The sequence below is a fragment of the Nestor notabilis genome, unplaced genomic scaffold (assembly GCF_000696875.1).
Source record: "Nestor notabilis isolate BGI_N333 unplaced genomic scaffold, ASM69687v1 scaffold14535, whole genome shotgun sequence".
NCBI lineage: Eukaryota > Metazoa > Chordata > Aves > Psittaciformes > Psittacidae > Nestor > Nestor notabilis.
The window spans coordinates 6,330-23,535 of NW_009930742.1; the positions used below are offsets into that span (position 1 = coordinate 6,330).

Consider the following 17,206-nt stretch of genomic DNA (forward strand, 5'->3'; position numbering starts at 1 on the left):
GTACATGAAAACATATTGTTTAGTAACTTGTTCTATTTTTTGGATGCTCAGGTTTTTTGCAGTATTTTATTTCCTAAAATGGTGAGATGTGCCCAGAAAACAGCAACAAAGCTGGGGAAGGGCCTGGAGCATGAGTCTGATGAGGAGCAGCTGAGGGAACTGGGATTGTTTAATCTGGAGAAAAGGAGGCTCAGGGGAGACCTCATTTCTCTCTACAACTACCTGGTGTCCCTGCCCATGGCAGGGGGGTTGGAACTAGATAATCTTAAGGTCCTTTCCAACACAAACTGTTCTATGATTCTGTGATTCTATGACAGGACCATGGAGCAAGTTGGCGGGCAGTCTCTTCTCCCAAGTAACAAGTTCTAGTACAAGAGGAAACAGCCTCAAGTTGTGCCAGGGGAGGTTTAGATTAGATATTAGGAACAATTTCTTCACCCAAAGGGTGGTCAGGCATTGGAACAGGCTACCCAGGGAAGTGGTTGAGTCACTGTCCCTGGAGGTATTTAAAAGATGTGCAGATGTGACACTTAGGGACATGTTTAGTGGTAGACTTGGCAATGTGAGGTTAATGGTTTGACCCCATGATCTTAAGGGTCTTTTCTCACCTAAACAATTTGGTGATTCTATGATTTCTGCATAATAACTTTTGTCCAAGGATCACCTTACAAAGCGTAACTCCATCTGCAGTGTGAAATAAGGCTCTGAAACAGGACTTGTCTGTGCTAGTCCTAGTTCTGCAATACTTGCAGTGATCAGATAAGTCTCTTACTGACTCTCTCCCACTGACTCAGTTTGCTTCTCGCTGCTTACTTTCCTCTCAGGTATATTTTGAAGACTAATGAATATTTATAAAACGTTCCGAGTGAAACCTACACATGAAAAATGCAACAGAAGTTGAAAATGCCATAATTACTGATGCTTATTATTTTTTAAAAAGGAAGCTATGTTGCAATCAATATCCATGGAGAATTATGAGCTATAAAAATAAACTGAGGACTAAAGGTACTCCAGGAAATTGTGGCTGGAACAGCTAAACTGAAGGTGAAAATCACTGAGTAACCACTGATGAAGAAAGCCTTGCAATGGCACAAGATGCAGTGGGCAAGTTTTGTTAATAATGCTTAGTACTGAAATATGCAGGGTGAAGTATTTGTATTACAGAAGGATGATGAAATCCTTTTCAGTCTGCAAGTAATTAAAGATGAGGTTCATCATCATAAGTAACATTAATAATTTTAAAGAAGCAGGCTCGGATACTAGCGAGCTCTGACAGAATTAACAGAATAGAGACCTCATCTGTAATAACTCGTGGCATTTCAGTGAAATTTCAGAAGACTCATAGTATTGTGCCAATGTTTAAAGAAAGCAAACTAAACAGAGCAAGCAGGATGACCCAGTAGCTGAGTTATGGTTAACATGACACCAGCCCCAAGCAGCACAGTCCAAAAGCTGGTAGTCAGCCAGGTCATAAATAAGTCAATAACTAGTGATAATTTTTACTTTTATCAACATTGCCTTGTTGCTAAATCCATTTTAATTTATTGATAAAATTTATTGCAAGTCTGTTTCTTACAGATTAGTGCAGCAACATATTTCACAAAGCATTTGACCTACCATTGTGACATTTTGATAAAGATCTTAGTCAAGTCTGGTATCACTAAATACAGAGACATTTCAGTTGTCTGGGCCAGCGTGGGTCCAGAAGCAGGACGTATGCTTTGGGCTGTGATGCACAGCAGGCACCTCCCAAATCAGGTCAGCATTAGCTGGGGATGACTGCAACCATCAGCAACATGGAGCTTTCTTTTCCCTGGCTCACCTTCACAATGATTTTTAGTGTTATTTTTCATTTTGCTTTATCTGAGTTATCCCAGCCTTTCTCTAAGTGTAAAATCACCACTGACAGCATTTCTAAGTGACACAGAGATTGCCTAAAATGTAAGTTACTGTGAGTATAAAGCAGATAGATAGACACAGTGGGCTAAGAAGGTTGGCATAGTCACACGGAGGAATTGTAATACAACCAAGCTCAAAGCAATAAGCCTGAGAGCTGAGATCACAGTTCACACCTCTGGGACCAGGGAGCTGTACAGCGGAAAACAGTAATGCCAAGAAAAAATGAGGAGCCAAGAAAAAATGAGGAATCGTAACACATGGACACTGGAGCCATGCAGAGAATGAGAATGATGCTGCTGAAGTCTGTAGAGAGGCAGGAACATGGTCCTCTCTCTGTAGGTCACCCTTAACACTGCTGTGGAGTATGGCTTTGATTTGTACAATTTAAGAAGGATATTTGTTACTGGAGAAAGGTACAGAGGAGAACCATAAGTACCATTTAAGGAGAGAGGGAATATCTTATGACATACATAAATTAAATAGAGCTGAGATAGAGCTAATTGCTAAGAAGTGGTTTGATGCAGTGTATATGCTGCTGAGCAGAAGATCAATGCTGAATACTGAAGAACTCTTTAACATGACAGGCTTTAGCAAAACACACTGGCTGAAAGCTAAATTAGGGATAATGTTTAACATTGTGGATACAAATTGGACAATTGTCTGTTATTTTGAGTTTTAAATCAAGACTGAAAGTCTTTCTGGGTGATAACTTCTATTTAAATAAAACATTATCTGGATCAATAAAAGAACGACCAAGAGGTTGGGACAATTTCTATGTTAGGGATAACGGAGCATTTCTTGACTTCTTGACTTAGAAAAGAGATCACCTAGAGGAAATGTGGTAGCTCTGCAGAAGCACTGGGGTCTTAAAAGAGTTAAATGGTTTGAACTGGGTGCATCATGCGTCAGTGGGAAAGTTATGAATAGGAGCCAACTGGTGTCAGTCCCTCAGCTGCTGTAAGATCCAGTGCTGTTCAAGAGCATGCAATAACCAGTCTCATGGGTCATCCTGAAACTAAGCATGGAAGAACTGTTTGTTGAGAGTGGTTTCAAGAGTAGTTTAGCCAGAGCAAAGAGGATAAAGTGGAACGGGAAGAAAAAGAGCAGAGACACAGGCAGAAACAATTGTGCTATACTTAACAGAAAACAGGAAGGAAATCTTTGGCATGGTGATAGAGAAGCTGGTGTTGTGGCAGTGAGAGGGGATAATTAATTCCTGAATTTTGAGCCCAGCAAAATAAAAAGCAGGAAAATTTCTGCTCTAATTCAGGTGCAATAAAGAAGGAGAGGAAAGAACAGGTAGTGAAATAAGGGGAAAAGGGACTGTCGGAGCTTTGCAGAAGACCAAATTGTTGTTCTTTCTTTTCAAACAGTGGAACTGACAAATTGAGTTAGCACGAAATAGAGACATGGCAAAGTACAACCCTAAAACAATTCAGTGCTGGTAGGAATTAGTGCATTGTTAAATACACTGAGAAGCTGGTTGGAAGCGGAGCACAACCTAATGGGTCGAGCATTACTATTGCAGCTGTGTGAAACCACTCCAATAAATAAACAGCCCAGTGAAGAAAGTCTGCTGGATTTTTAAGATTCTCCTGGTTTAACAGGATATGCCAAGTCACTGTTTTCACTGTAGGCCAGATCCTTACATGCTTTAAGGTGCTTAGCACTGAGATGATGCTGGTTTTCACAGTTTGATAATCTGACCCCCAAATTAAATCCTTCTCATGGTTTCCCTGGGGATACCACTGTGAAAGGCTATACAGAATGGCACAGACCTGTCCACTCGGCAGCTATGGCAGAGATGTGGATGCATAACTGAAAGCAGGATTTCATTCCTCCTTACTTGGTGCATCCCTCTGGGATTGGTGCAGATTTTGGTTTTAGTTTGATTGTCATGGTGATGGTGGGAAGCAGAATTACTGATGGGAGAAAGCTGATTGGGGCCTTCTCTGATGCTTCCATTTGATAATCAGAGATCATTCTGTTTGGAATCATTCAGTGAGATTAATTGCTCTAAAATTATGCTTCAAATTCATATGCAGGAGACTTTTGTACTGCTATTGCTTAAGAAAAAAGCCCAGTGCAACAGACTGTGCATACTGTCTACTGGCAATGTATGGATATAGGGATTTATCTAAGTATATTACAAACCCCTGTTTTGTGAGAATGTTTTTGAGATACAAAGTAACTACACTTCTAGTGGTCAGCCAGGCTCACTGACCTATTTCTGCCTGCCGCATTTCTTTTTTATCTGAGCAGTGCCAGGCACGCAGGAACTCGTGACAGGAGTGCTGTGTGACTATGCTAACGAAGGGTTTGGGCTGAAGATTTGGTGCATTACTGGTATGGCCTTTCAGAGAGCTCTCTAGTTCCCACTGTTCCACCTTAAGTAAGCAGGAGCTGCCTGTGCCTCTCCTCTTTGAAAGTGAACTCCTAGATGTTACCTTCAGGCTTCTAGCTCTTCAGTTCAAGTCACAAGATTACACCTGTGCTAACCTGTCTGGGAGCTTTGTGATGCAGATGCAAAAACATCAGAGGAAGATTAATATAACCAGCCATTGATTTATTATGTTCTAGGAAGTAAGGGATAAAGCAGGCTGGCGCGGTGCCCTGAGCACAGCCTCCACGGTGATTTCTCTTGTCCTGACATACATCCACGAGCATTTATCTTGTCTATTCCTCTTCCTCTCCCTTTAGTTTCTTGAACTTCAGGAGTTTCTTTTGGCAGGCACGCTCCTTGCTGTTGCTGCTGCTGCTGCTGGAGCTGCTGCTGGAGCTGCTGCTGGAGCTTTCCTCTGAGCTCTTGGAGGGGAGATACTTGGCTGCTACCATGTCCTTCTTGTTCATTTGCAAGCAGAGGCAGGAGAATTTGCTCACCTTAAATGACTTCCCCCAAATATTCTGGCACATGTCAGTCCCATTTGTGTACATCTGTGTGTCAAATAAGAAATCTATCAATTACATTTGAAATGAATTAAGTTAAAACCAGTCTGTATCAAAACGAGAAACATTTATCAATTTTTTAGAACTGGTACTGGATTATAAAAAAGCAGCTGACAGTCATTCCCTGTCCTGCTGTGTGCTGTGCTTTATCACTTCTGAGATATCTTAAAATGTTATCCAGTCCCACAACTGGCAAAAGAGATTTGCCTGTTGTGAGAGCAAGTGATCACACAAAGTGCAAAGTGATCAAGAGCCAGCCCTTTGTTTCCCCCTGGGGCTGACAGCCCAGCTAGCTTTCTGGAGCTGACAGGCCAAAGCTGTGTGTGAGGTTGTACAACATGTAGCATGTCAGGTCACTCTGACATGCCTCTGGATCTGAGTAGTGCTTAAAGTGCCAGACTGTGCTTTATGGGAATCTTTATTTCTACTGTCCAGAAACAGCCCAGTGGAGTCACAGCTCCATGGGATCTCACTGTGCCTGCTTCAATGTACATCATGACCAAATAGGACCTCAAAAAGGGAAAGGTCATAACTTAGAAACTGCTTGAAGAAAATATGCTCTTTCCAAAGTGCTGTGTCCAGTGGTACAACGGCCTTTCTGGCTCAAGAAATTGTAAACCACAGCTTCTTCAATCCTACAATGTTTCTCTTAGTGCTATGATTTCTGGATGGTGTGCTGGTTTGCTGCCATTGCCAGTTCACATATGGATCTGACTCCATGAATCTTGGAGAAGGTGCCCTCTCTTTGTGGTTGGGGCATTTCTGCATAGAAGCTGCTCTATGTGCAAAAACCTAATGATTACATATTGAGGTCTATTATGTGGAAGTGGCCTGGGCATCTGTAGTCCTATAGCCTCTTCTGCTCCACCTATTTTCCACAACAAGTTCTTCTTATGAGATGTCTCCCTGTCTCCCCACATGTGAAACTATGTTGACCTATACTATGCAGAAAGGCAGTTGAGGAGAAATCATAATCATCACTTTTGCCTTAGAAATCTCTTCTTTGTGAGTAACACAGACTCCATTCCAGATAGCCCCAGAGACACTGTAGTATGTAAAACAGCTTTTCACTTCACATCATCTCGAGCCAGGGCTCACTCCATGGCTTCAGTTGCTGGAGGAGGAGTGAGGAGGTTGGCCTGTGCACTGTGAACAATGCAGGGCCGGGAATGGAAAGGTTAGTTTATCTAGTTCTCTCCTTGTGTTCTCAGGGCAGGCAGAGTGTAGCTGTTTCTTTCCCACTATTTCTATGCCTTTAAGCAGCATTAGACATTTTCTTCCAGCTCCTGTGCAATACCTGGGTTTCTACCTGCTAATCATTACAGAAAAAATTAAGATCTGTTATGCGGGTTTTCTTAAGTCTGTATGCAAGAGACATGGCTGGCTGCATTCTATTCTTGTGTCCCACAGGTTCTGTAACATGTTTTCATGCACTTGTACTTGCTAAATTGGTGATTTTATTTTGACCTTCCTCCTAACTCTGCTTAAAGATCAGAGCTTGGCCAGAAAGCTGCAGCAAATAAGCAGCGCATGCAGCCCATTTACTCAAGGTGTCCCTAAATTACTACAAAGGATTCTGATTCTTCACCTTCTTGGAAATTAACACTGCCTGGGGAGCATTCAGCTGGGAGAACAATGACAAAATGGGCCTCATTTTAGCCAGGCTCAAAGTGCTGGCTGTGATCCATTGTGCATTTATAATACTCAGCATTTGTTCCATATTCAGCATTTGTTCCAAATAGTCCTTACAACCACTTGCAGATGTCAAATCTAGGGCTGCTGATTGCTTCTCCATATGATCTGAGGGCATCAAAAGACAGTGATGATCTGCCCACAATGCTCTTGACACTGGAGAACCCATTGTGCTTCTGGGTAACTGCAACTTTCTCCTCCAAGCCAAGCAAGGAGGTGATCCTGCTGCTCTATTCTGCTCTCATGAGACCTCACTTGGAGCACTGTGTGCAGTTCTGGTGTCCTCAACATAAAAAGGACATGGAGCTGTTGGAGCAACTCCAGAGGAGGGCCATGAGGATGATAAGAGGGCTGGAGCAGCTCCTGTATGAAGACAGGCTGAGAAAGTTGGGGCTGTTCACCCTGGAGAAGAGAAGCTGCGTGGAGACCTCAGAGCCTTCAGGTATCTGAAGGGGGCCTACAAGGATGTTGGGAAGGGACTCTTCATCAGGGACTGTAGTGGTAGGACAAGAGGTAATGGCTTCAAACTTAAACAGGGCAAGTTCAGGTTAGATATAAGGAAGAAGTTCTTTACAGTGAGGGTGGTGAGGCACTGGAGTGGGTTGCCCAGAGAAGTGGTAAATGCCCCATCCCTGGCAGCATTCAAGGCCAGGCTGGACAGAGCCTTGGGCAACATGGTCTAGTGTGAGGCATCTCTACCCATGGCAGGGGGTTGGAACTAGATTATCTTGAGGTCCTTTCCAACCCAAACCATTCTATGATTCTAAGTCTAGTGTTTGTATATCATGTAACGTTCAGATGGGAAATGTGGTTTTTTAATTGCTCTGAAGGAATTATCTTCATCTTTATTCTGACTTCCCATGCAAGCCTGTTTTGGGTGAAAAACATGGGCAGTTTTGGGTGTGGTTCCATTTAGCTGAGGAAGAGCTGCGCCTGGCGTCAAGTGATAAGATGTCTGGATTTGCTGCCTGTTTTCCCCTGCAGATGGTATATTTTCTTTAAGAAATAAATAGAAGGGAATTCAAGGTTCAAAACTGCTATCTCTGGACCTTGAGCAGGGACTGGAGATTATTTACAGAGATTATAATTTCGGTTTTCACTTCATCTAGAACCACTTATAATTTAGCACATCTGGGAGACTCATCTGTAAGTTTACGCAGCCCATTTGCTTTTTGGCAACCTTCCTGAGCCTGCTGATCAGCGTCACTTTTGCAAGGCAGACAGTGCTAACTGGACTGTGACTTCCACTTGCATCAGTTGCTGAACTGACTTCTGGAAGTATATGCACTTGAATTGGACTCAAAACAATGAATCTGGGATCTCTGCAAGTCTTACTATCAGTCCCTAAGCACTATACTTCAATTTCATTTCATTCTTCAATTTGGACAGTTTTCATGGAGTCAGTGAAGTTCAAATATTAAAAATACTCAAGTTAAGTATAGCAGTTTTGAGCTGTATTATTTTACCTTGATGCTAAACTTGCTTGAGTCACTAGAAAAAATCCTACCTGACTCTAAATGTCTGTAGATCAGCCTTGCTCCTGTAAGTCTTGTCAGTTCTCATTTTATATACTTTTGCTCATAAAATCAGTTATCCCAAACATTAAACATTCTCAGAAAGATGGTATAAGCTCTCAGAAAGCTTGTTAGTGCTGCTCTTTAACCATCAGAGTTACGTAGAGCAAAGCTAGCTCTGCCAGGCCATTGGAAGAGACAATGGAGAACACATATTGGAGATACAAGAGGTCTATGGAGAACAAAAGGGAGACAGTTAGAAGAATGTCTTTTTCTAAGAAAGGAGGAATTTGGAGGATGGAGAAGGATTTGAACTAACAAAGTAAAATAGAGAAAAGGGCGAAGATGCCTAATAGGCAAGAAGACCATCAAAATTCCTTGGTAATTTGGGAATTTACATCCCAATCTAAAAACACAGAGGTGTGTAAAAACCCACATGATGTAAGGAACCTTATAAAATACCTCTCAGAATCTCTGTTGAACAAAGTTAATTTGTCTTTTACTTTCTACACCCCACTGTGGTTAAACATATCTGTGCTGCTTGAACTTCTAGTTTTGTTTCACAAGTGGTATGAACAATGGTTAATTAAACACATATATCCTTTGAGAGCTACATAAATATAAATGTTTAACTGTTTCTAAACTTAAGAAGTCTGATGTAGGTATGGCTTGAAACTGCTGAAGTAAAAATAATTCACCTATTGCATTTTACATCCATACACTCAGGAAAAAAGAAAGACCCCCTCAATGCCATTCTTTTCTGCTCCAGTTGATCAGGTTTTCTTACCTCACTGTACGGAATACATTTATTCCTACAGCGGTTTTCGCCACTTCGATCCCGTTCCCAGTCTGTCAGCCAGTTACGAACACATGTGGAATCATCTTTGCAGGCTTCATACCTTCATGGAGATTAGTGGAAGATACAGTTAATTTCTCTCACTTTTTTTTCCAGTGGACTCAGATTCAACTCCAAAAGCCTATGTGGGCTATGCCAGTAACATTGTATGGCTGCACAGTGCAGCTTAGCAACAGATCTTCAAAAGATATGCATATTATCTTAGCTTGACATGTATATAAACTCTGAGCTGTCTGGGAAGACCTAAATCCCAATGCAAACTAAACAGCTCAGTCACTACATTTTATACTCACAGACGTAAGTAAAGGACTCATGTTCTGAGGAGCAACACTCCATGCAGTGTTTTCTGCTGGTTTTGTTTGCTGATGTTACTGAGCAGAGGAAATAACTGTGTGGGGAGGGAGTCTGATGAATGCTGATGTTCAGTATTGTGACAGAGCACAGGTATGCTAAGAGTGGAGATGTGGGGGAAGTTTGTATTTATGAATTAATATGAGAAAAGAAGAATTACATTTCCTGGGCAGGGGGTTGCTATGAGAAACATGGACTGAAATAAGGAAAATCCACAAACAACAAAATCATAAAAATTAATCATCTCTCAGCCTCAGAATGGCAGTTTCAAAGAAGTTAAACTCGAAGTGAAGGAGGAAAGAGAAGAGTCTTGCAGGTTATAGGTCCAAAGTTTTAAACGTAGGTTGTTTTTAACTTGTAAGCAGTAATGTAAAATAAAAATGGCCTATAAATGGCCTGGGACGAGTATGGTTTGCAACTGCTTGGTTTGTGTGATGAGAGATCTCATGGCTTACCATTATCCTACATAATTTCCTTCCTTCCACTTCTTTTTATATTCCACTTTTTGGCTCTTACCTTTCTTTAGTATCACTTTCTACACATCGGTTAACATCTACTTAAATTTAGTCTCAATGGCTTCATGCAGACTATTCCCACCAGTAACTGAGAGTGCCAAAACCAGGAGGCACAGCTCTCAAAAAGTTAGTGTTGTTCGCACAGTATTTATAATTCATGCCTTTAGGGAGATTTTCTGTTTGTCATTTTTCATCTTCAGGGTCATGTTTCCAAAACTAGTTTGATATCATGAAGGCTGCAGACTTACATTTTAAAATGATATATGAGGTTGCCTTGTGGTCACAGAACTACAAGAACACATTGCAGTACACGTGCATATGCATATGCACATCCACAGAACCTTCACATAAGTCTTTTTGGAGGGAGAAAGAGCAGTAACAGATGGAGGGTAACCAGGGCCTGAACTACAGAGGTGTAGGGCAGGAGACATGTATTCTCACATGCGTTTATCCATGAAATTGCTGTCAGAGGTGGGGCTCCAATTTGATAAATTAATGTAATGTGGCACTACCAGGCAGATCTTACCAGTTTGTGCCATAACTGGATTTGGGACTAGTGACTGTAAGAATATCTGGTTTGTTGTTTGTTAGCTGCTGCATGTACCCTGACTGAGAAGGGGACACAGAGGTAAATCCCCGGTGTTTCTCTAACACTAGTCACTTTACCTGCCTGAAGGCACACCAATGTGTTAGGAGCATCAATGCAAACTTTTGTTATTCACCATCTACAAACTCCATATACCAGCATCAGATTGAACAATTGATTCTTCAATTGTCCTCCCTTTATGCATGCACTTACATTCATTGCTTTCTAGCACAGTCCATCATTATCTACTGTGAGCTGCCTAATACCAGCACTACCAACACTTGAAAGCAGTTGTGCCCTTCCTAGAGTCTTCTTTTATTTGTTTCCTTTTTTATTTGGCAAAGTGTTTTTCAGCCTGCTGGGTTCCCAGACCCAGGTTGCTTCATGGCCTCTCAGACAGTGCTGCTGGCACATGGGTGGGGACAGGGTAGGGGAAAGAATGCGCAGTCCTTGGGGCCGAGGAGAGGGTGGAACTGCTTCTAATGAAATTAGTGTCACCTTCAGTTACACTTTTCAAATTATGAATATGTATTTCAGAGTTTTGCTGAACTGGGGTGTTCATGTTATACATCTGGTTTCCTCAGAAATTTGAATTAAATATGTTTATTAAAGGATTTTTTTTTTCATTGTTATCTATTGAATTGTCAGATGAAATGTTTCCTAATTACTATTACAGCCTGACTCTGAGGTTTGTTATGTATCAGGTAGCAAGGCATAACTATTGCTCTGAGTTTTTGTTTATCCCAATGGAAGTAATTATGAAGCTAAGTTTATGAAAAGTCATGACTTCTGAAAAGTCTGTTTTCTGTTGCCCATAAGTGGTTTCTTCACATATTAATTAAAACCTGTGAGAAACAGAAACACAAATACGAGAAAGATTCTCCCTGAACACACCAGTTCTCTATGTACAATGAGCAGGATATTTTTATTTTAAAACTTCTCCCCCCCCTTTTTTTTTTATAATTAGCTGTTTCTCTTTTAGGGGCACAAGGCCCCATCCCAGGTAGATCAGAAAACGGCTTGTACTTGGGGCTCTTTGAAAAGCAGTAGTTTTACAACTAGTGGGAGCAAGAAATCCTAAGACAATGGGAAGAAAAGGAAGGCCCCGAGCAAGTCAGATGAATTTCTTTTAAATGAAGTCACTGCTCATTCAGAATCCTCTGCACATTTCTGGCCACAAAGACATACAGTATGTAGCAGGCACACTCACGGCATGTAGAGAAAGTAGGTCACATCACCAGCAGTGCTACAGCACGCTAAAGGGACTCCAGTGAATAGAACATGAAAAAATGTTACTTTCAATCACCAGAAAGAGTGGGAATTCTGTCCAGCCTCTTTTCTAGCCCCAGGCCTTAAGCAGGGTTAGAGAATGGGTTTGACATTGGCATTAGGCAGACACACAGACTAGCATGCACGGTACTGGCTCATCATTACATTTTTGATTCAGGCCAGGCATCTATGATGCCAACAGGGGCAATAGATCTTTGTTCAGCATTTGTTTAGAGTAGAGCCTGCTCTCTGCTAGGAGGCTCTGTACTGGAAAAGGATAACTTTTTCCTGTGCAGCAGCTCTCAATCACAGCCCCACATGCTTTCCAACAACAAAGTTAAAAATGCCATTTACCTGGAGGTTTTGGCAATGCCTGGGGGACAGTGAGGGCTTTGCTATGTCATTCAGCCCACACTATATGCTTTGGTATGAATCTCATATACACTAAGGCTGGCTTAAACCAGTTCATAGATTAAAACTAAACTTACAGGGTATATTTTCTTTCATCTTTACACTTTCACTGGATATAGCAGTTTGGTGATGACTTGTATGCTACTTACTTTGATAAGTTTGGTTTAGATATTGGTATTTTACTGCTTTGCCTGTTAGATCTATTCTAAAGCTCACTGGCAACTCCAATGATTTAATATCCAAATGCTTTCGAATTTTGGAAATATCTGGTTCTGAGCTTTGAGATTCTGAGCACTGAGGCAAATTCAAGGTCTGAGTCTTTATCTTCAAGGAGGTGAATAATCTGGATTCAGTTTAGAAGATTACTAAAAACTTTGTAAAGAAGTCTGCGTGTGACTAATCTGTTCCTGAGGCACCTGGAGCTTCCTAACACAGACATAAAATTAAGCACTAGAGCAAACTCTAGGGAACCTAGAAAATACATCGGCCTTTCTCACTATCTTACATTACAAATCCAAACCATGGTTCTTGTTTCTTTCTCTGGCACAAAGCAATGAAGACATATTACAGACAAATCCTACCACAATACTGCACTGCACACATGACTTTGCCCTTGGAGAGAAGGTGAGAGTGAAAATGGATCCATGTGTCAATAACCAAGATGTGTAACCACCAGGGAAAGCACTGTACAGAGCAGCGCGCTACCGTCTGTATTTTCTATGCTTCCAAGAAAAGCTCTTTCATAACATTTTTAGAAGTATTAAAACAGTGTTCCATGATTTTCAGAGCAGCCTAAGGGATTCACAGTTTACTACTTTCAAGGGATGCTAGCAGTTATAATGCTATAGTGTGAACACAGCCTGTGCTGTTTGTAGTATGCTTCACACCACTTTAACCATACTGTCTGTAGGTCCAGTTACTACAGTTACTAGGCGCAACATTAATATGGTACTGACTGAGCTTTGTTTGTCACATGATGACATTATTTAATCCATCATCTCAAAATAGGGAGGGAGAGATTTATGCTGGATATGGGCCACTGAAAAACTCTCAATACCCCACCTGGATATAATGCTCCTACTCCAAGACTAAGGACAGATGCATGCTGGGTTGTTCTGCTACATGTCTTGCACTGAAAAACTAATGTGATTCCCTTGTGCTATATTTTGGGAAATCAAGTAGTAATTAAATGCTTGTTCATTGCTATTAATATTTTTAGCATTACTTGGCTGTAAGTTTCTCTGAGATTCAGGCTTTTAGAAGTGATTTTAGAGAGAGGGATGATGGAAAGGAATAGAAAAGGCCAAAGGTGCAAAATTAAGGAATTAAGCTAATTTGTTATATGAATTAATAGAAAACATATGGGAAGTACCTGCTTTCATGATTGCATAGTGCATTTTATGCAAATAACTATCATATCATGATCAAGTATTTAGATTTAAAATGCTAACTGCACAAATGCTAACTCACAGGCATGGCCTTTTCAAAGGTTGAGCAGGGCCCTCACTGCTGTTAGGGCCTGTTGGCGTTGGGAGAGCTTTTCCATCACGTCAAGCATTTCGGATGCCACTGCACTACATCCTCATGGAGAGCCAGGCAGTGCTGACCCTGGGCCACTAGTGACTCCATCCTGCCTTCAGCCTGTGCCATTATTGTTTTGGGGGTAGTAGCTTAGCTGAGGAAAAAGTAGAGATGAGAAAAAAGAAATGAAGAAGAACAAGCAAAAAGGCATAAAGGTGATGACACACCATCGAATCTTAGTGCTAACTGACTGCGAGATCTGTGCTTCATGCACCCATGCTCCGTGACACCCTAGTAACACAGATGTATTCCAGCTAAACAAAAACACTTTGATAAAAAGCTGAACCTACCAGTCATCACAAAAGTTTTGACACAGTGGAACAGACTGAAGAGCAGCAGTGTAGCTGGGATGGATCCAGTGAGCAGCATATGGAGAACACCGGTAAAAGCACTCAATTTTCTTCATGAAATCTTCACAGCTGTGGTGGGTGAGAAAAGCCACAAATAAGCTTGTTTCTTAGCATCAAGGCTGAAGCCTCAGTCTTCTAGGCCTGCTTTGATGTGGATGCCAGTATACATAGAAAAGCATCCTTTCAGCCTGTTAGTGTCTAGGTTCCAAACTCATTCCTTTGGCATTGTATACAGACTCTGACTATGCAATTACCATGGCCAGCTAAAGAGTGCACAAATGTTTCCATGCATATTTCAGCCCTATTTGTGTAAGCTTTCTGTAAACTTTTGAGGCCTTGAGTTTCGCCAGCAAGAACGATTCCAGGCAATAATAAAATGTAGCTTAAAACTATAGCACAAAACCTCTTCGATGCTATAGCCTCATGGTTTCAGTGATCTTTAGCTTTTTGCACAGCCCAGCTGAAGTTACTTAAAAGCACGTACTGTTGTGCTCTTCTGGGAGTGGCAGGCAACAGCTGTTACTTTTGCACATCTGTTTTTGCTTAATTGTTTTGTACTTTCATTCTTTTATTTCTCTAACTTGCCATATTTCACAGCTCTAACATCTAACAGAGTACTTAAAATCTTAATTATGAAGACATCCTTCATGATTACAAAACCCACAGGACTACAAGAATTTTTATTTTAAATATTCACAAGTTTAATTTCTGGACTTTTGTGCATTTAGTTTGCGAGATTAATAACACAGTTGATCTGCTTTCTAAGCAAAGGAAGAAGCCTGGTCTATGTTGACTAGGGCTCACACTCATGTGGATGTGATGGTTGCTTTGGAGAGCTACAGAGATGTGATGTGGTCGTTACTGGGTTTATGACTGCTTTGCATTGCTGGATCTGGTTCTATACTGAAAGCAAACTTGAAAAAGCATATCCCTTGTGCACAAATAGTATATACACAGGGATTCATGGGCTTTTGTGAGAGAAGAGGAAGAGTCAGATATTGTTCAGGAGTAGAGAAAAGATGATAGGAGCTGGTGTAATTGCTAGGACAACCTGGGGATTGTCCATCCCACGGGGAGTTACCATTAGCTCTGTGGCTGTCACAGAATAGACCTATTGAACCAGGACACAGACAACATCAAAGCTGACTTACGGTTTACTGAGCTGCCCACATCTGTTCCAGTAGCTGTTGCTTATTTTAATTACTGGGGAACGAGCCAATTGCACTGTGAAGTCTGCATAGCAACAGGAAGCTATTAGGAATGAAACGGAGATTGTGCAATAAGGATTTTTTTTTAATACTGTATTTGTAAGTCACAATATGTGAGATGAATCTGTTTTGGTCTATAACACAATAAACTCTCTTAGTACTAACTAGAAGATGTACTCAACCTCTAATAACCTGTAACAACCTCTAATACTTTTTGTTTGAGAAGTAGCAGTGTAAATGCTCAGTGAGTTGGACAAGCATGGACAATGCTTTGTCAAGGTGTGCCCAGGGAGCCCCAAGAATTTTACTGGTGTTTGGCCAGATGTTATATCCTGATATACTTAATTTTGAAAGTTAACAAACATAAGAAGAGAGTTGAGGAAATGTAATAAATACCATACTTTGCTCACTATAGAATTTTGATTTCAGCCTTTCCCATTTGGTGTCTGCTCTTATTAATTAGTTCTTATACTTAATCACAATAACCCAGATTCATCTGGGCTATAAGCTTCTTTTAAGCAGATGGAGCTACAAGAAAAGTAAACTGCATTGGAACTTTTAAAAGAAAATAAATGAAGGCAGTGAAAGTTTTGCAGCTGACTTTGTGAAGAACAAGAATATTACTCTTGGTTTGCATGCAGCAATATGCCAACGAAGGAATCTTTTCATGCTTATACTGCATCTTATATATTTTTGAGAAATTAAGGGAACTGCTAAAGCAATCAGTGTGTACAAAGCTATACTTCTAAACTATACTTGGCAAAAACTAAACCACTCTTACATTTAGAGTACAGAGTGCATTCATGCATATTTGGCTCAGGACTCGGCTTCAGTTTGTGGGTGTCCCCTTCCAGGCATCCATATTTTTGGCAGGTGGATGACATTATGACAGCAAAGAGGATGACAGCAAACCTCAACATTGTTGTTTGGTTCTTTATCCTGTATGGAGAGAAGTTTTATATCCTGTTTTACTAGGAGAAGCCATAACATTAAAAGGAAGGACATATATAACCAAATACCAAATACATACATAACCAAATAAAATATGCTCGGCAAAGATTCACACATAAGTATTAAGCCACACATTCTCCTTTTCTCTTTGCATGCATGTGAACACTTACACTTTTGCTGTATAGTTTTAAGGTTTGGTAGCAAATGATAAAAAGCAGTTCAGGCTTTTTAGGAAAACGTGATACTTTTTAGTATTTAAGAAAATTATTTTGAATTTCCTATACTGACCTCAATTTATCTTTGAACCCTTCCAAAAGACATTCCTCTGTTTCACTAGATCTGAAGACAAGGTTAATTAGCTCTAAAACTTCCAGAGTTGTTTTGCACACTTAGAAATGACACATTGAATACAGCTGCAAGTGAGCGGTCAGCACCTGATCTGGATAAATGACATTGTTGAGGCTATGCTCATTCATACTTAAAATCTGATCCATTACTTTCTGCCTCTTTTGTAGCATTTGGTCAAACATGCAAGATAAAATGGTTTTGTCTGTGCAATAGACAATGTATTAGTGAGCCATTAGAACCTGTTACATAAATCAATGCATAATTATTTATACGTATCATTAATTAAACCCTTCATTCCGTAGTTAAATATTCCTGTTACCTTTTTGAAATAATTTTGCCTGAATAAGGACTGCAGCTCCTCTATGCACCCAGACTTTTCAGATACAAAGAAAACAACATGTTACAGAAGAAAAAAACCGTCTCTCCAGTTTCTCACCTCTTTTGCTGTCCTTCTGGGTGATACTTCCCGTGGAACAGAACACAATAAATTGCTTTTCTCATTTTCACTTTATATACACACCATCTGGCATCAGTGCTCCAGAATTTGTTTGCGCTGGAAGAGTTCCTTGACCCTTTGGAATGCTAACATAGATTTATCTGAAAAGCAGATGCAATGACCAGCACATAATGCCCTTTTATTTTTTACAACTGTCAATATGATAAAGAGGAAAGTACAAACATAGGTTAGAATTAGAAAAACAACAGCTCTCCTATATACCAAATACAACT

The 17,206-nt window shown here is 40.6% G+C and overlaps 1 protein-coding gene across 1 annotated transcript; it reads right to left on the reverse strand.

Annotated features, from left to right (window-relative positions):
- Window positions 1-4,575: 4,575 nt before the first annotated feature.
- On the reverse strand, window positions 4,576-16,945 carry LOC104400424 (riboflavin-binding protein-like). The gene is made up of 6 exons (XM_010015561.1): window positions 16,914-16,945; window positions 15,960-16,117; window positions 15,122-15,221; window positions 13,911-14,039; window positions 8,839-8,950; window positions 4,576-4,833 (listed from the first exon to the last, which is right to left on the reverse strand). The coding sequence occupies exons 2-6, from the start codon at window positions 16,096-16,098 to the stop codon at window positions 4,576-4,578; spliced, it is 738 nt and encodes a 245-aa protein (XP_010013863.1). The 5' UTR covers window positions 16,099-16,117; window positions 16,914-16,945.
- Between the last annotated feature and the right edge of the window lie 261 nt (window positions 16,946-17,206).

Coding starts and splice junctions, on each gene's coding strand:
- LOC104400424 (XM_010015561.1), bottom strand. CDS start 16,098: ATGTTGAGGTTTGCTGTCATCCTCTTTGCTGTCATAATGTCATCCACC. Junction 14,040..15,121: donor TGTGGGCAGCTCAGTAAACC/GTAAGTCAGCTT, acceptor CACCCACCACAG/CTGTGAAGATTTCATGAAGA. Junction 4,834..8,838: donor AATGTATTCCGTACAGTGAG/GTAAGAAAACCT, acceptor TTTGACACACAG/ATGTACACAAATGGGACTGA.